The following is a 12898-nucleotide window of genomic DNA, read 5'->3' as shown; positions in this document are numbered from 1 at the left end:
CAACTCGATTTTTTTGAGCCTGTTCGATAGATTGAGCCGATCACTGTTGATCAGCAAATCATAGTATCCATCGAATGGAAATACAATATGCATATATGCATTCAGTACCTTGCAGTCATCCAATCCCTCTTTCATCGGTGATGGGTATCATGACCTTTTCACGCCTAACCAACGCCGTTGTATGCAACCGGAAAGTAGTCCTCCTGTCTGCGCAAATCATCATGACCTTGATCCTGACCCTAAAAACAAAACAAAGCCATCCATAATCAGCACTCGTCCAATCGTCAATCGTTCTTCTGAGCTTTCGAAGACCCTGCTTTTGCGGTTTTGGTGGTGGTTGCTCTCTTACCCCTGGGTGTGGCCTTCACAGTGGTCGTCGAGGTGGCTCTCCCTTTGCCCTTCGCCTTGGACGCAGACTCGGCAGGCTCATCATCGGAAATCTCGATCTTGACGTTCTTGGGCCTCGAGATGCCGCTCGTCGTCTCCAGCATGCTGTCCTCGTCCCACCCCGTCCGCAGCCGCGCCACCTTGTCGACCAAGTCCGGCAGGCCGGGCTGGCTCAGCACGTCGGCCTCCGCCTCCTTGCCCTTGCCGCCGCCCTGCTCCGCCGCCGCCGCCACGCCACCCTCGGGCTGGTGCAGATACAGAGCCTCCTCGGCGACGGCCCACGAGTCGCTGGCCTCCTCGTGCACGTAGCGCATCTTCTTCCACGCCTCGAGCTGCACCTTCTTCAGCCGGTCCGCCATCGTCTCCTGGACGATCTCCTCGCTGCCGTCGGTGTTCTGCTTCACCGTCATGTGGATCGCGCGCGCGACGTCCTTGGTTGCTGCCGCCCCGCCGGCGCCACCGGCGCCGCGAGAAGCGGCGAGGCGTTCTTGCTCGGTCGCAGCGTCGATGTGGTGTAGTTGTGGGCGAAGGTGGATGAGGGAGGTTGCGGGGGTGAGGTGTAGGTTTGCTGTGTAAGAGAGAAAGCATGGTAAGCAATTGTACAAGCAGGAGCAGGAGCACCGAGAGTGACATCAGTAATTCACGTACGCCCGGAGAATACTCCAACCATGTACTTGGACTCCTGGCTTGTGTCCGGCATCTGTCCGCCCAAGGTCTGTGTGCGCAGTACGTAGTCTTTCCTCAACGCCTCTGCCCAGTCGGTGCTCGGGTCGAACACCTCGTCCTGTCCCCTCCCAGGTCGCGCGCGCGGTGGAGGCGCACCGACGCCAAAGCCACCTGCGAGACCGTGAGTGCCGCCCTTCTTGGCCTCGGTGCTCTTTTGCAGGTGTGTGCCCCAGTTGAGGCCCTTGGACCTGTCGTAGAAGGCGTTGTAGTCGATCGGGTAGTCCACCTCTATCATGCCAGTGTTGGTCTTCATGCGGATCTCCAAGGGGGCGCGGGCCATCTTCTTCCCGTCGGATTTGTTCGGGTGTTCCAAGATCATGACTCTGCGGTGGGCAGGCAACGAGGGCTTGAGGAAGATGTTGTAGGTTGCGGCAATGGGATCGTCGTCGTCGTCGTTCGCTGGGGCACGAGCGCGTGCGGAAGGGTTGTGGTCCATCGTCGAGTCGGACAGGGCGGGGTCGATTAGTTGGGAATCGACCTCCATTTTGGCTTGCCTGGCTTTGAAATTGAACGATGCAGTCTCTTAGATTGCCAGAAAGTACAGCTGCAGTATCAGTGACTTGCGACCGGGCAGAAAAGATGATGGCGAGGTGAGTCAAGCAGTCGCTGATACCAGAGAGTAGTCAGATCGGGGACGAGAGACTTGAGAGCTCCAAATTTTCCCTGCCGCGTTCGGCACCGACGGGAAGCTAAGCCAGGAGCCGCTGCAATACCTCTACAAAACAATTAATGTAAGGTTTTGAGACATTGCCCAAAGCGACAATTGAATCACAAGGTCATGATAAGCTAGCAATTTTTACAGTAACCTAGAAATGGTACATGTTGATCTAAACTGACGAGTCTCTCGGCCCAAAATGTTCTGGGCAGAATAGTAGGTGAAAACGAAGGTGGTACCTTGAACAAGGTTAACGAAGCAGACCAGGAAAGACACACTGGGAAGTATAACTGGCATGCAGGTCTCTCAATGGCTTCGGGAGGCCAATTCCACGCACTACGGACCGCGTCGGAGGTGCTGCAGGTCGGTGGTGAGTTGTTATCCCAGATTGTATAAATCCAAGCCATACTCAGAGAGCTTGAGTGCATCCACTTCCCCCTAGGCGGAAGCTGGGCTCCCGAATAAAGAGAATACGTAGGACATGTGGTTTAGATTCTAGGAAGCCAATCTAGTCTCACCTACCAAGTATGTGTGTCTTCAGTCGGTGTTGGTGAATAAGATATTCTGGTAACGAACCCAAATCCGGAGACTTCAGGTAATTAGTCGGGCTATCTTATCAATGGAAGGAAAGGAACGTGCAGCTCTCTTGCATTTTTACCCCACGGGAGCCATCTGTGAGACCCCGCGCTAGTGCGGAGAAATGCTCCAGGCCAGTGTGGTGGAGGCAGGCCAAACCCCAGCATACCCAGGGACCTGCTTTGAGGGATGGTAGACTATCTAGTCTACATGGGCTTACCTGGGCAAAGCACCTACACTGCCTAGCCAGGAACATAGCTAGGTAACCGTGCAGTAGCCTGACTTTTGAGTTCTGAGATCTGGGTGCCCTGGAAGCTAGAGGTGCATACGTCCCTGCACGCAGGTGGCCTGACAGGCCTGTGCCATCACATCACCATCACTATCATCATAATCCCTACCTAAGTTCTCCTGCCTCAACCGAACCCAAACTTTAAAACCTTGTATTCACGATACTCATATGACTCGGCAAGTACTAGTCGAGTAAAATTGGCTTGAAAAAGTTGGCTTTTAAGGCATTACACCCGCTTCTCTCTTTAGTGTCGATTCTATTTTCTCCGTCTTCTCTTACTGGGGTAGCCGCGGACTTGAACACGACAAACAACTAACGGCGCGGCAAAGGCAGTGTCATAATGGCTTCGAATGGAAGAAGCCCTCTCATTATTTACATTAGGTCATAAATACATGAACGCAGAATGTCCTTCCACATTCACTAAAGCCTCGCCCTGTCACTTTTCGTACGGCTGATACGAGAAGCGAGCGCTTGGTGTTTGGGGGCTGAGGCTCCCTTCCAGCTCGTGCCGGTTCTCGATTGACAGCTCTGACGACGCGGGCAATTCTTGCGGTTCCTGCTGTTGGTGAGCCTCTTTAGACGGCTTGTAATACTCATGATGTTGATGTGGGTGCTTCTCTGACTGAACCTGATAAACAGACTGTTGTTGTTGATAGGCCGGCGTGACTGGTAATGGCGATATATGGAAGTCCGAGCTGGTGGGTGAGGTGATAAATTCCTGGGCCGGCATCTCGTGGCTGTGATACTGCGTCGGCAGCTCCTGCGTGCCTGCGATCCGGGTCGGCCATTTGAACTCGGGCCTCGAACTGCCCATACCCGTCGCCTGAGACGTCGACTCCAACTGCTGTCGCTTCTCGGATCTCTGCTGCAAATGTCGGCGGCGGCGGCGGCACCAGAGGAGGCCAGCTATCAGAGCGATGCCTATGACGCCACAAGGCACTGAGACACCAACTGCAATGGCCACGACCTTCGAGTGGCTCGTTGACGTGCTGGGCGTGGACGTTGAAGTTGAAGAAGAAGAAGCGGTGGCCGAAGTCGCTGAAGTCGCCGATGCCGCAGTTGTCGACGCCGTGGCCGCTGGCGTTGCAGTTCCTGTTGCGCTTGCTGTGGAAGCTGTCATTCCTGGGGTCAGTACAAGACCTCTTACATTCTGCAGCTCTGGCTCCTATCAAATGATACGTACCACCCGTCGTCGTCGTCTCCACTAGATCATCTGGGACGCCGATAGCACAGTACGCATCGAACACGTCAATCGCACTTGAAGCCTGGGCGGAGACAACAGAAGAGTCGCAAGACAGTGAGACAGCATTTGTGATCATCGAGCTCATCTCTGAGCTCGAATCCGTGCAGAAACATGTGTAGCTTGTCACCGCGCCTTTGTCCCCGCAACCACTGTACTGCGCTCGTACGATCGTCGACAGGACTTCCTCGGCACAGGTCGACAGCTCGTCGTACCCCGAGACAGTGTCAATAAAAACTGAGGTGACCCGGTGTGATGAGGTGTCTGCAGCCCGGGCCACCAGCGGCGCAGCCATCAGGCAGAGAAAGCGCGAGATCAACATGGCCCGAGAGCAACGAAGTAATGGTGCTATCGACGTGATGGTCAAGGAGAAAACCCCGAGTGTCTGCCCCCGGGGTAATGAGATCTCATAGAAGGATCAAAAAGCTCAGGAGGCCCCACAGGCCAGACCATTAATCCGTGTTATCAATCAGAGCTGGACGTTCCCGCTGGCTTGCGCCCTCTCGAGGCATTGGGGGCCGCGGCTTCGTTGTATGGATAGGCATGCAGGTCGACAGAAGTTGGACTGCAAAAACCTGGAGAAAACGAGCCCCTTCGCGTGCAGATCCGCAAGTGCGGGCGCGGCCAGGTTCTTTTGATTGCGTCGCATCCATCGTGGGCCCACAAGGCATAGCTTGTCATGGGCTGCGCAGCGCCCTTTGTGGTTAAGTGCCTCTCCGTCCCTGGCGCTGCGCCGTGAATCCTTCCCCAACCAGTTCGAAATCAGAAGTCAAAATCGGCTCGTATGTAGATACGGGGCACAGCGACTCAGCAAGGCACGCCAATCCAATCAGCTTCCGGTTCCTGGTCTCGCGATTCCCTCGCAGCAAATTACGTCGGCACAGAGGATTCCTAAAATTGGAAAATATTGTCAAAGTCGTAAAGGCGGCAAAAAGGGGCCAAATAGGTGTGTCCCCAGGGAATAACACCCGCAGGAAGGCTCCCATCTCTAACACCAACTGCTTCTTATTCTGATCCTATTGGCCGGCACGGTTGCCGAAGGCCAATGGGACGTTGTGTGCATTGTGATATGGGCTCGCAGCTTGACATCGGAGGATCTTAGGATGCGTGTTGTCGTGCAGATACCGAGCCGTTGTGGCCGGGCCTGTTCATCCCATCCAGTCTGCCACAACACCCAGTGAATCAATCAATCTATCAGCGGGGCGGATCTGTCTGAGGTGCGTGTGAGCGGCTCGGGAACAGGGTTTATGAGGAGAATTCGCCGATGACCCATCCTTTAAATTGGCAGAAGAGGGCTTCAATAGTGCCACCGAATCCTTCGGAGCTTGGGTTCTGGGCCCGCCCGGTGGGATGTAGGTATTTTGCATGAAAATGAAATATCTACTTGCCATGTGTCTAACGCCCCTGTATTTACCTGTATTTGCCTGTATGTTCCTGCCAACGCCGAATCAACCCAATGAATCTGGGCACGAAATTCACCACCCAACTCCTGAGCCTCGCCCTCGGCAACGAATTTTGCCCTCTCGGCTGCTGCCCAAGCCATGCCACACGCCAAGCACTGTCCGATGGGCAGGCACACCCGTTCCCTCGCAGGAACATGAGCCTTGCTCATCGACTGAACAGCTGCCGTTGTTGTAAATGTACATATCTAAACATAGCTTATTGACAGAGTTATCACGACTGGACCAACACAGCTTCAACCCTCCTCCCAACGGTCACACTCCAATTATCGACCACCTGCCAGTATGAGACCAGCTTCAGGGTGGCGCTCAAGAGCATGAACCATCCCATCACAAACCCCACCGGCCTACCAAACAGCTCGAACAACCGCGGCATGATCCAGAACCCGAGGCTGTGGAGCACCGGCCCGTGGACCAGGTAGAACGAGAAGCTGACCTTTCCCAGGTATTGTGCCACCGAGCCTTCGAGCAGGTTGCGCAGGGTAGGGCTGCGGAGCACGCAGGGGATGAGCAGCAGCGCGCCGATGGCCTGATAGTACATCCACTTCGATATCGGGAGGTAGTAGCGGGGCGCCAGCCAGGCCAGCAGCCTGAAGCCGGGTGTGTATTCGGCGCCGGCGTCAGGGTACGAGAGGAGCCAGAGCGCGACGAAGATGAGGAGCCAGCGGAGGACCTTGGCCTTGAGCGGCGACATCCGCCTGGCCCTCATGCCGTTGCCGCCGCCCAGTGCGAGCAGGAGGGCGCGGTCCTCTGGTCCTATCTCACTGGGGTCCGAGGAGCGGAGTACGTCGACCTCGGAGAGCACCATGCCCCCTACGAACGTGCCGATATCCCAGCGCCCCAGGGTCAGGGCATAGAGGGACAGGCCCGCTGCTATGCTTAGCCTCCACTTTGCTTTCAGGGCTGCGGTGCCCAGCAGGAATGTATAGAGCACCATCGAGCCGCGGAGCTCCATTGGTATAGTGTAAGTGTGCGGGTCGTATCGCGGGTGATAGTGGTTGAAGTTGAACGGGTTCGCCCACTCTGTGTACACAACTGTGAAGTTGGCAAGCGCCTTGAAAATGTGTGGGTGAATGATTGGATGCTCTTCCCACATGCCGCCGAGCTGCATCCAGGTGAAGTTCTGCGTGGCGTTGGTGGTGTTCAGGCCGAAATCAAAGCTCGAATTGAGGTAAGGCACCTCAAACTGGGAACCATCCGCGTGGTATCCCAGATAACTGTAAAGCCCACGCAGTCCCCCCTTGTCGCTGCCGGTGCCCACTTGGGTCTCGTTGTAGCCTTCGGTCTCATTGAACTGCGCGGTGTCGTTGAACCCCAGAGTGCTGTTGATCATCCTCTTGGGCTTCTTCACCTTGATCTGGTTCGCAGGGTCGTAGATGGCAGCCGCACCGTACAATTTCGACGTAGTATTAAGACACAACGTGTCATTCCAATGAATCGAACTGTTGAGATACAACGGGCTCTGCAAGCCCAAAGCGCCTGCCACTCCCTCGGTCCCCATCACGGCGATAGTGTCGTTTGTCATGCACGTCTCATTGAAGAATCCGTGCGTCACCGTTCCGTTGATCCAGATGGAATCGCTCCCCTTGTAGATGGCATCCTCAGACTTGAAAGCGCCCATCTGGACCAGCAAGGCCACGATGAACATGCTGATGGACGGCGGGATGTACAGGCGAAATATTCGCCGGAACACCGCGGAGCCAAGTCTCTTGCGGGTGTCGTCAAGCCGACGCTGGTACATTGACCTCAACATATGCCGACAGAGCACATATCCAGATATTGCGAAGAATATGGCAACCATTGGGCGTCCACGGTGGAGAAGGCATATGATGGGCAGCGACGCCCACTCTGTGAACGGCTCTGGAGAGAACGGCGGCCTTGCGCCATACCCAAGCATTATCAAGGGTGTCCATGGCCATAGGAAGTGGTAGTTGAAGACGAGGAAGCAGGCGATGCCCCGCAGCCCGTCGAGGCACTTGATCTTGTCCCTCTGCTTGCCCGGGTCCAATGGTTTCGCGTCGCCGTCCTTGTGCTCTCTGGTTTCGGCGTCTGTGCGTGTCTGGGGCAGCAACTGCTCCTCCCGCAGCGGGGCAGATCCGCCCCAGAGATTGCTCAACATTGTTGTCTGAGGGTTCCGGGTGGGCGTCAGAACTGGTAAAAAAAAAAAGATATTTTTCACATTGTACAACAAACACTGCTGAGAGGCCAGAGGGTAGGGTGGACGTTTCGTGGTCACATCGCTATCCGAGCTTAATTGACTTTGAGCTGTGCTGGCCTAATTCCCCTGAAACGGATCGCCCAGAGCCCACTTATTTCAGGGGAGAAGCCTGCAACCCCAGAGTCCGGACGGCCGGACTGAGCACCTACCCCTAACCCACTTGCCCCATCCCCACGCCTGAAGAACCAAAAAAAGGTCATGGAGTTTCGAGTTTATCAGTTTGACGTCCTGCGACGAGCAGACAGGCCAAGAATACTTACGAATTTGATATGGGGTGGAAATGCGAACAAATGATTCCTAGCTGGGAAGGAGGCGCCGATGCTCAAGATCATAAGCCCCCTAACCAAGTCAATACCTACAGTATAGAAGAGTAGCACATTGTGTACATGAGCTTTTGCCGATTTTGTTATTAGATACAACCCCGTGCCAGCAATGGGCATGTAGATATGAGTCCTGAGACCTGATCTATCAATGGGAAATTTTTGCATAATGATTTTGAAGAAAACAAAAGATTGCTTCTTCAAGCGATACTTCACCAAGGTTCATATATCACAGCTCAAGGTGCGCACTAAGGCAGGCTTCATGTTCCAAGATTAAGGAAATTGCCAAAGAGAAAGGTATGACAACTGCAATTTATCTGATGCTGTCGCGATAGTTGCAAGGCGCCACAAAGACTCGCCGTTCCCATCCTCCTCAAGACCATCCCTCAAGGCCGACGACCTTCGGGGATACCTCAGCGTCTGCTGCTCAATCCTGAGTACCACATGCTGGTCTCAGCCGATCATTTGATTATAATCCTCTCACCTGAGGTTGTCTGGGTCGAAACACCAATGGAACAAACAAATGGTTGTTAAAGGATCGCTCAGATGATTGTTGCCTTTGACCTTTGAGTACCCGCGCTCAGTTTACCTCCTGAGACCAATGCCCTACGAGTCTTTCCCTTTTGCTTCCTTCTGGCTCTCTGCCACCGGGATTAAAATTTAAAAACAACGAAGGCTATGAGCGTCTCTCGCGTTCCACCATACTTTGGTCCCAGGATTGTCGTAGTTCAGACGTATTGTATGTGCTCAATCTGACGACTTGGCTCACCATTTCATTTCGCAATTGCTCCAGTCGCTCAGATTCGTTCCACATTGTGGTGTGCTCATTCTTGTACCACTGTAGCTCATGCTCGATGTCGTCAAGCTTCTTCTGCAACCAGTCCTCCAGTTGCGTCAAGGTGGCATGGTCAGCACTGACCTTCACGATATGCCCTGGCTCCTGCGGATGGGCCTCTATCTGACGCCAAATCTGGTCCATAATGAAAAGCAAAAACTGCGAAACACGCGCTTCGGTTTTCTTCGTTGCCGTCTCCAGAGCTCGTACTTTCCGATTCAAAGCGTCATTTTTTCTCCGCAGTCCTATGTTATCGCCTTTTTGTCTAATGGTCTCATTCCGCGCCGCTGTGAGGGCATTCAATTGTTCCTGTTGCTGTCGGAAAAAGTCCTGACGACCTTGTTCGAGTCTCGTCAAAGCCCTGTTGTGTTCTGTGACGGCGAGCTCGAAGGGGCGAAGACGAACAATTTCCGCCTCGGCTTTTGATGCCTCGCGATTCTTGACGGCGAGTTTGTCGACAGTGTCTTGATATGTTTCCTGAACTCTCTTCAGTGCCTTGTCTTTCTCCATACTTTCTGCCCGCAAGTTGCTCAATTCTTCAATCCTCCTCGTTACCTCAATTGATGCCTTGTTGTACGATTCGGAAAGCTCCGTGACCCTGGCTTCTAGTCCACTAATGTCTTCTGCATGTTTAGTCTTTGCCTTCTCTAGACCAGCCTCGAGGTCTTCAGCTGTCTTTTGAAATAACTTGGCCTTATCTTCCGCATTGCTAAGCTGGAATTGGCGGTGCATCAAAGTGAAGTTCGACTTTTGGAACTTCTCCTCGAGCCTGGAAACCTTGTTGATGAGGTCGCTTTTCTCCTGGTCTAGCTGCCTGTTGCTGTGCTTCAGGCTCTCGAGGCTTTCCAACAAAATTTGATGTTCACGGGCTTGTGAAGCTTGGACATTGGTCAGGCTTTGCGCGCTCTCGCCAGTAAGATTCTGGCCTGGAGATCCAGATGCGCTTGATTGTAACTTGTTTGAGCTGAATTCGTGAGGAACACCTCCTTGAATGCGCTTTGAAGATTGAACGTGTTCGCTCCCGCATGTGGTTTCTCTTTCTTGCTTTCGCTTTCTACTTCTCAGGACACGGGAGCCGGACATCGTGAAAGATGACAGCCCTGTCGTTGCGGTTGGTAGGCCTTGAGAATCGTTTAAGGTTATTTTACAACCAGGAGTGCTTATGAAAGCTGCAATGGAGTGCTCTGCATGCTGTGTAAGCACCGTATCAGTTGTGTGTGGAGAGGCTGACCAATTCATGAACAATGCGAATTTGTAGCTTGTTAATGGAAGGGCAGTAGTAACGGACAAGGATGCGTTCCACGGCGTATCGACTTACAAATGCCTGTAATAAGTTGAACACAGTCAAGTTTTCAGAGCCATGAACAAAGAGACGATGTAAGACAAACCTCTTGCTGCTTGTCCCAGCTGACGCTTGTGTTGCAAGCACCCGTGTTATTGCGCGCTTGGGCGTTGATGCCATCGATGCTGCTCCTACTTCAGCTGCGGCTTGTGACTTTGATGAAAGCCATGTGGCTATGATACATTTGATTGCAATGTACTGGCCAGATCAAGAAGCTCAGATGACTCGGCTGGCCTCCGCTGCTTGGTATTGTATTACTAGGGTCGAGTGTGTGAGGGACGCAAATCCGTGACTCAACTACGCTTTTGGCAGCTCTCATACTAGAATTTCAGCAAGCTCTTAGTCGAGATTCAAAGAGATTTGCATGTGGGCAGAAATTGGTTGGTGAGTTAGTCACAGATCGCTCTGAGGGTTGTGTTTGGACAATATCGTCAAATTTATAGAGTGTTGGAAGAACCCGAAGAAGGTGATACATTGTGAGTATACACATCAAACTGTAGATGTGGCCTGCATGTGTGGAGCCGCTGGGGACAATTCCGGGCGATATTCATGAATGTACCAGCCTGCCAGGAACTTCATTATACACAAAACGCTACCCATCTTTTGATACCGGCATCTATCTAGTTGCTCTATTCGTCGTTTTGTCCCATATCGCATTGCTACAAAGTCGCCCGTGGCGATAGTACTACGAAGTCAGATCATGTCACTTCGAGCTATGGGATACAGCCACTTCATTAGGTGCGTCAGTCCTCTGCTTTGTAATAAATGGGCGTAAAACGTACTCTCATGCCGTTAGTAGGGGTTGCCTGCCCGAATTCACCATTATCTGCGAATATAGCATCATACTGATGGTACGATGCCTCATATCCAGCACGTTCACGTTGTCCGGGAGAGTCGGTCGCGGCGCCGAAGTACTTCAGCCCTGCCCTTTTCCCCCAAAAGTCGAGCTGGCTCGATGCTAAAGGCAAGGAAGCAACTAGTAATTGCAAAGTGATGGTAGAGAAGTACATTCTGAGCCTGGCTGAAAGACTTGATGTCCAACAGAAGGGGGGATTTACCTTGCCTTGCCTGTATGAAGTGCAGGCCTATTATTATAGGGGCGAGGGTGGCACGACTACGAGCTTGATATGAGCCATCAGTGTTTCTGCGCTACAATGCCTACTAGTCATGATATTCTGCCCCCTGACCAGCCAAGAAATACAATTTGTTCATCAAAGATGAGGGGAATGAGATCCCTCCAATGACTAGAGTCTGCTTGACTGTCCCTTCAACCGCTTCCCAAGGCCTTGGGTCCGCGTTCCAGGGTCCAGGCTTTCGGCGGCATGGGCCGAATTGGATGTAACTGCTGCTATCGCATTCAGATCTCAATAAGCTTATTTTCTCTCCCCGCGTTCTCAGATGCGCCGCCTCCAACTCTGCATCGCTTGATTGGAATGTTGACCTTGCTTCGGATACGCTACCGATGCGTTGTATTCTGCCTGTTGAGGCAGTGCGTAGGTGAATGGAGAAAAGCATGGCTCGAACTTGGCAGGGCCACCTTTTTAACCGGCTTGGCGGCAAAGGTGGCTGGGTGAGCAGCTGGCTCTCCCAGTTCGCAATCCGTCCCAAGTGCTGTATCTCAATCAAATCATTCTGCGCCGGGTCTCACTCAGATCTCATTCTCACATCCTTCATACAGAAAATCAGGAACCTGAGGTCTTTTATGTTAGTCTTGCCAACAGGAGAAGGTAATCCTCAGGAGTCAAACATCATCATCGACAGCATTGATCTATGACCATACACTCTCTGGAGTTTACTTGTTGGCACACTCTCTTCTATATCTGGCCTAGCGAGTGGTTACAGACATGTGTGTTGCTCTCAATCTGTACGTACTCTGGAAGCACCTTACATCGACGTACGCGTATGTCTTCTCAAGTATAGTGCACGGAGAATTCGACCTAGAAGGGTTCCTGGAACAAAAGCATACTCGAATGCATTTGAGCAAACTTCTTTGCGCTTGAGCCGCGCTGGATCATCGCATGCTCTGTCGGTCCGAGATCTTACGAGACATATTTCGAGAGCCTGTAGAAAAGAAATTAGTCATCAAGACTGACTGACTGTCATCAAGTACGGAAACCCACTCGATCAAATTCCCATCCGGATCTCTCACATAGACACTTCGAATAGCGCCATTGGCACCAGTCCGCTTGACCACCTGCTCTCCCTCAAGAACCTCCACACCCTCGTTTTGGAATCCTTTGACCAGCTCCTCCAGATTGGTATCATCTTCTACCAGGAAGCAGAGGTCCGCAGTCCCCGGCAAAGCAGTTGTGGCCTTTGGTTCAAACTCCTTCCCCTTCTGGTGCAGGTTGATCTTTTGAGTGCCGAACTTGAGGGCATGGCGTTGAATGGACGGATCGGATGGTGGTGTAAACGTCTCGGGCTTCATTGCCAGGTATCTACTATACCACTGAACCGTCTTTGGTATGCTAGCACAAGTGAGGACCAGGTGGTCAAGAGACTTCACGACTGCTAATGGCTTCGACATGATCTGCAGGGTTGGCTTGGAGTAGAACGCTGCCGGCAACTTTGGATCGGTTTTCGATTGACTAACGTGTTGGTGCTTATGAGCTTCATGAAGCTGTTTCGCGGGGAGAAAGGTGGATTGATGCAAGCGCGTTATTGCTCAGTCCAGCTTCTGTCATGAAGCTAAATTCTGGAGTCTACCTGCTAATGATGTCGGCTACTTGTGTCTGACCATATCGGCCTAGGGCTCGCTTCCCCGAGATCGGAGAACCCTATAGGCCCCAACGGTACGAAATTATAAAGGGAGACCTTCGTTGCACTATGCAACTATCTACATCAACTGCC

The 12898-nt window shown here is 52.7% G+C and overlaps 5 protein-coding genes across 5 annotated transcripts; all 5 read right to left on the bottom strand.

Annotated features, from left to right (window-relative positions):
- Positions 1 to 284: 284 nt before the first annotated feature.
- Positions 285 to 1597, bottom strand: J7T55_004867 (uncharacterized protein; the record flags this gene model as incomplete). The annotated part of the gene is made up of 2 exons (XM_053130602.1): positions 285 to 955; positions 1036 to 1597. 2 exons carry the CDS (start codon positions 1595 to 1597, stop codon positions 285 to 287), a joined length of 1233 nt encoding a protein of 410 aa, XP_052991293.1.
- Positions 1598 to 3069: 1472 nt separating this feature from the next.
- On the bottom strand, positions 3070 to 4195 carry J7T55_004866 (uncharacterized protein; the record flags this gene model as incomplete). Its single annotated transcript, XM_053130601.1, has 2 exons — positions 3070 to 3539; positions 3598 to 4195. 2 exons carry the CDS (start codon positions 4193 to 4195, stop codon positions 3070 to 3072), a joined length of 1068 nt encoding a protein of 355 aa, XP_052991292.1.
- A 1352-nt stretch (positions 4196 to 5547) lies between these two features.
- On the bottom strand, positions 5548 to 7452 carry J7T55_004865 (uncharacterized protein; the record flags this gene model as incomplete). The annotated part of the gene is made up of 1 exon (XM_053130600.1): positions 5548 to 7452. The coding sequence occupies one exon, from the start codon at positions 7450 to 7452 to the stop codon at positions 5548 to 5550; it is 1905 nt and encodes a 634-aa protein (XP_052991291.1).
- A 1095-nt stretch (positions 7453 to 8547) lies between these two features.
- J7T55_004864 (uncharacterized protein) lies at positions 8548 to 9789 on the bottom strand (the record flags this gene model as incomplete). The annotated part of the gene is made up of 1 exon (XM_053130598.1): positions 8548 to 9789. One exon carries the CDS (start codon positions 9787 to 9789, stop codon positions 8548 to 8550), a length of 1242 nt encoding a protein of 413 aa, XP_052991290.1.
- Positions 9790 to 12087: 2298 nt separating this feature from the next.
- Positions 12088 to 12575, bottom strand: J7T55_004863 (uncharacterized protein; the record flags this gene model as incomplete). The annotated part of the gene is made up of 2 exons (XM_053130597.1): positions 12088 to 12109; positions 12169 to 12575. 2 exons carry the CDS (start codon positions 12573 to 12575, stop codon positions 12088 to 12090), a joined length of 429 nt encoding a protein of 142 aa, XP_052991289.1.
- Between the last annotated feature and the right edge of the window lie 323 nt (positions 12576 to 12898).

This window comes from Diaporthe amygdali, assembly GCF_026229845.1.
Source record: "Diaporthe amygdali strain CAA958 chromosome Unknown NODE_23_length_778278_cov_65_433824, whole genome shotgun sequence".
In the NCBI taxonomy this organism is placed as follows: Eukaryota; Fungi; Ascomycota; class Sordariomycetes; order Diaporthales; family Diaporthaceae; genus Diaporthe; species Diaporthe amygdali.
This window is presented reverse-complemented; position numbering and strand designations above follow the sequence as displayed.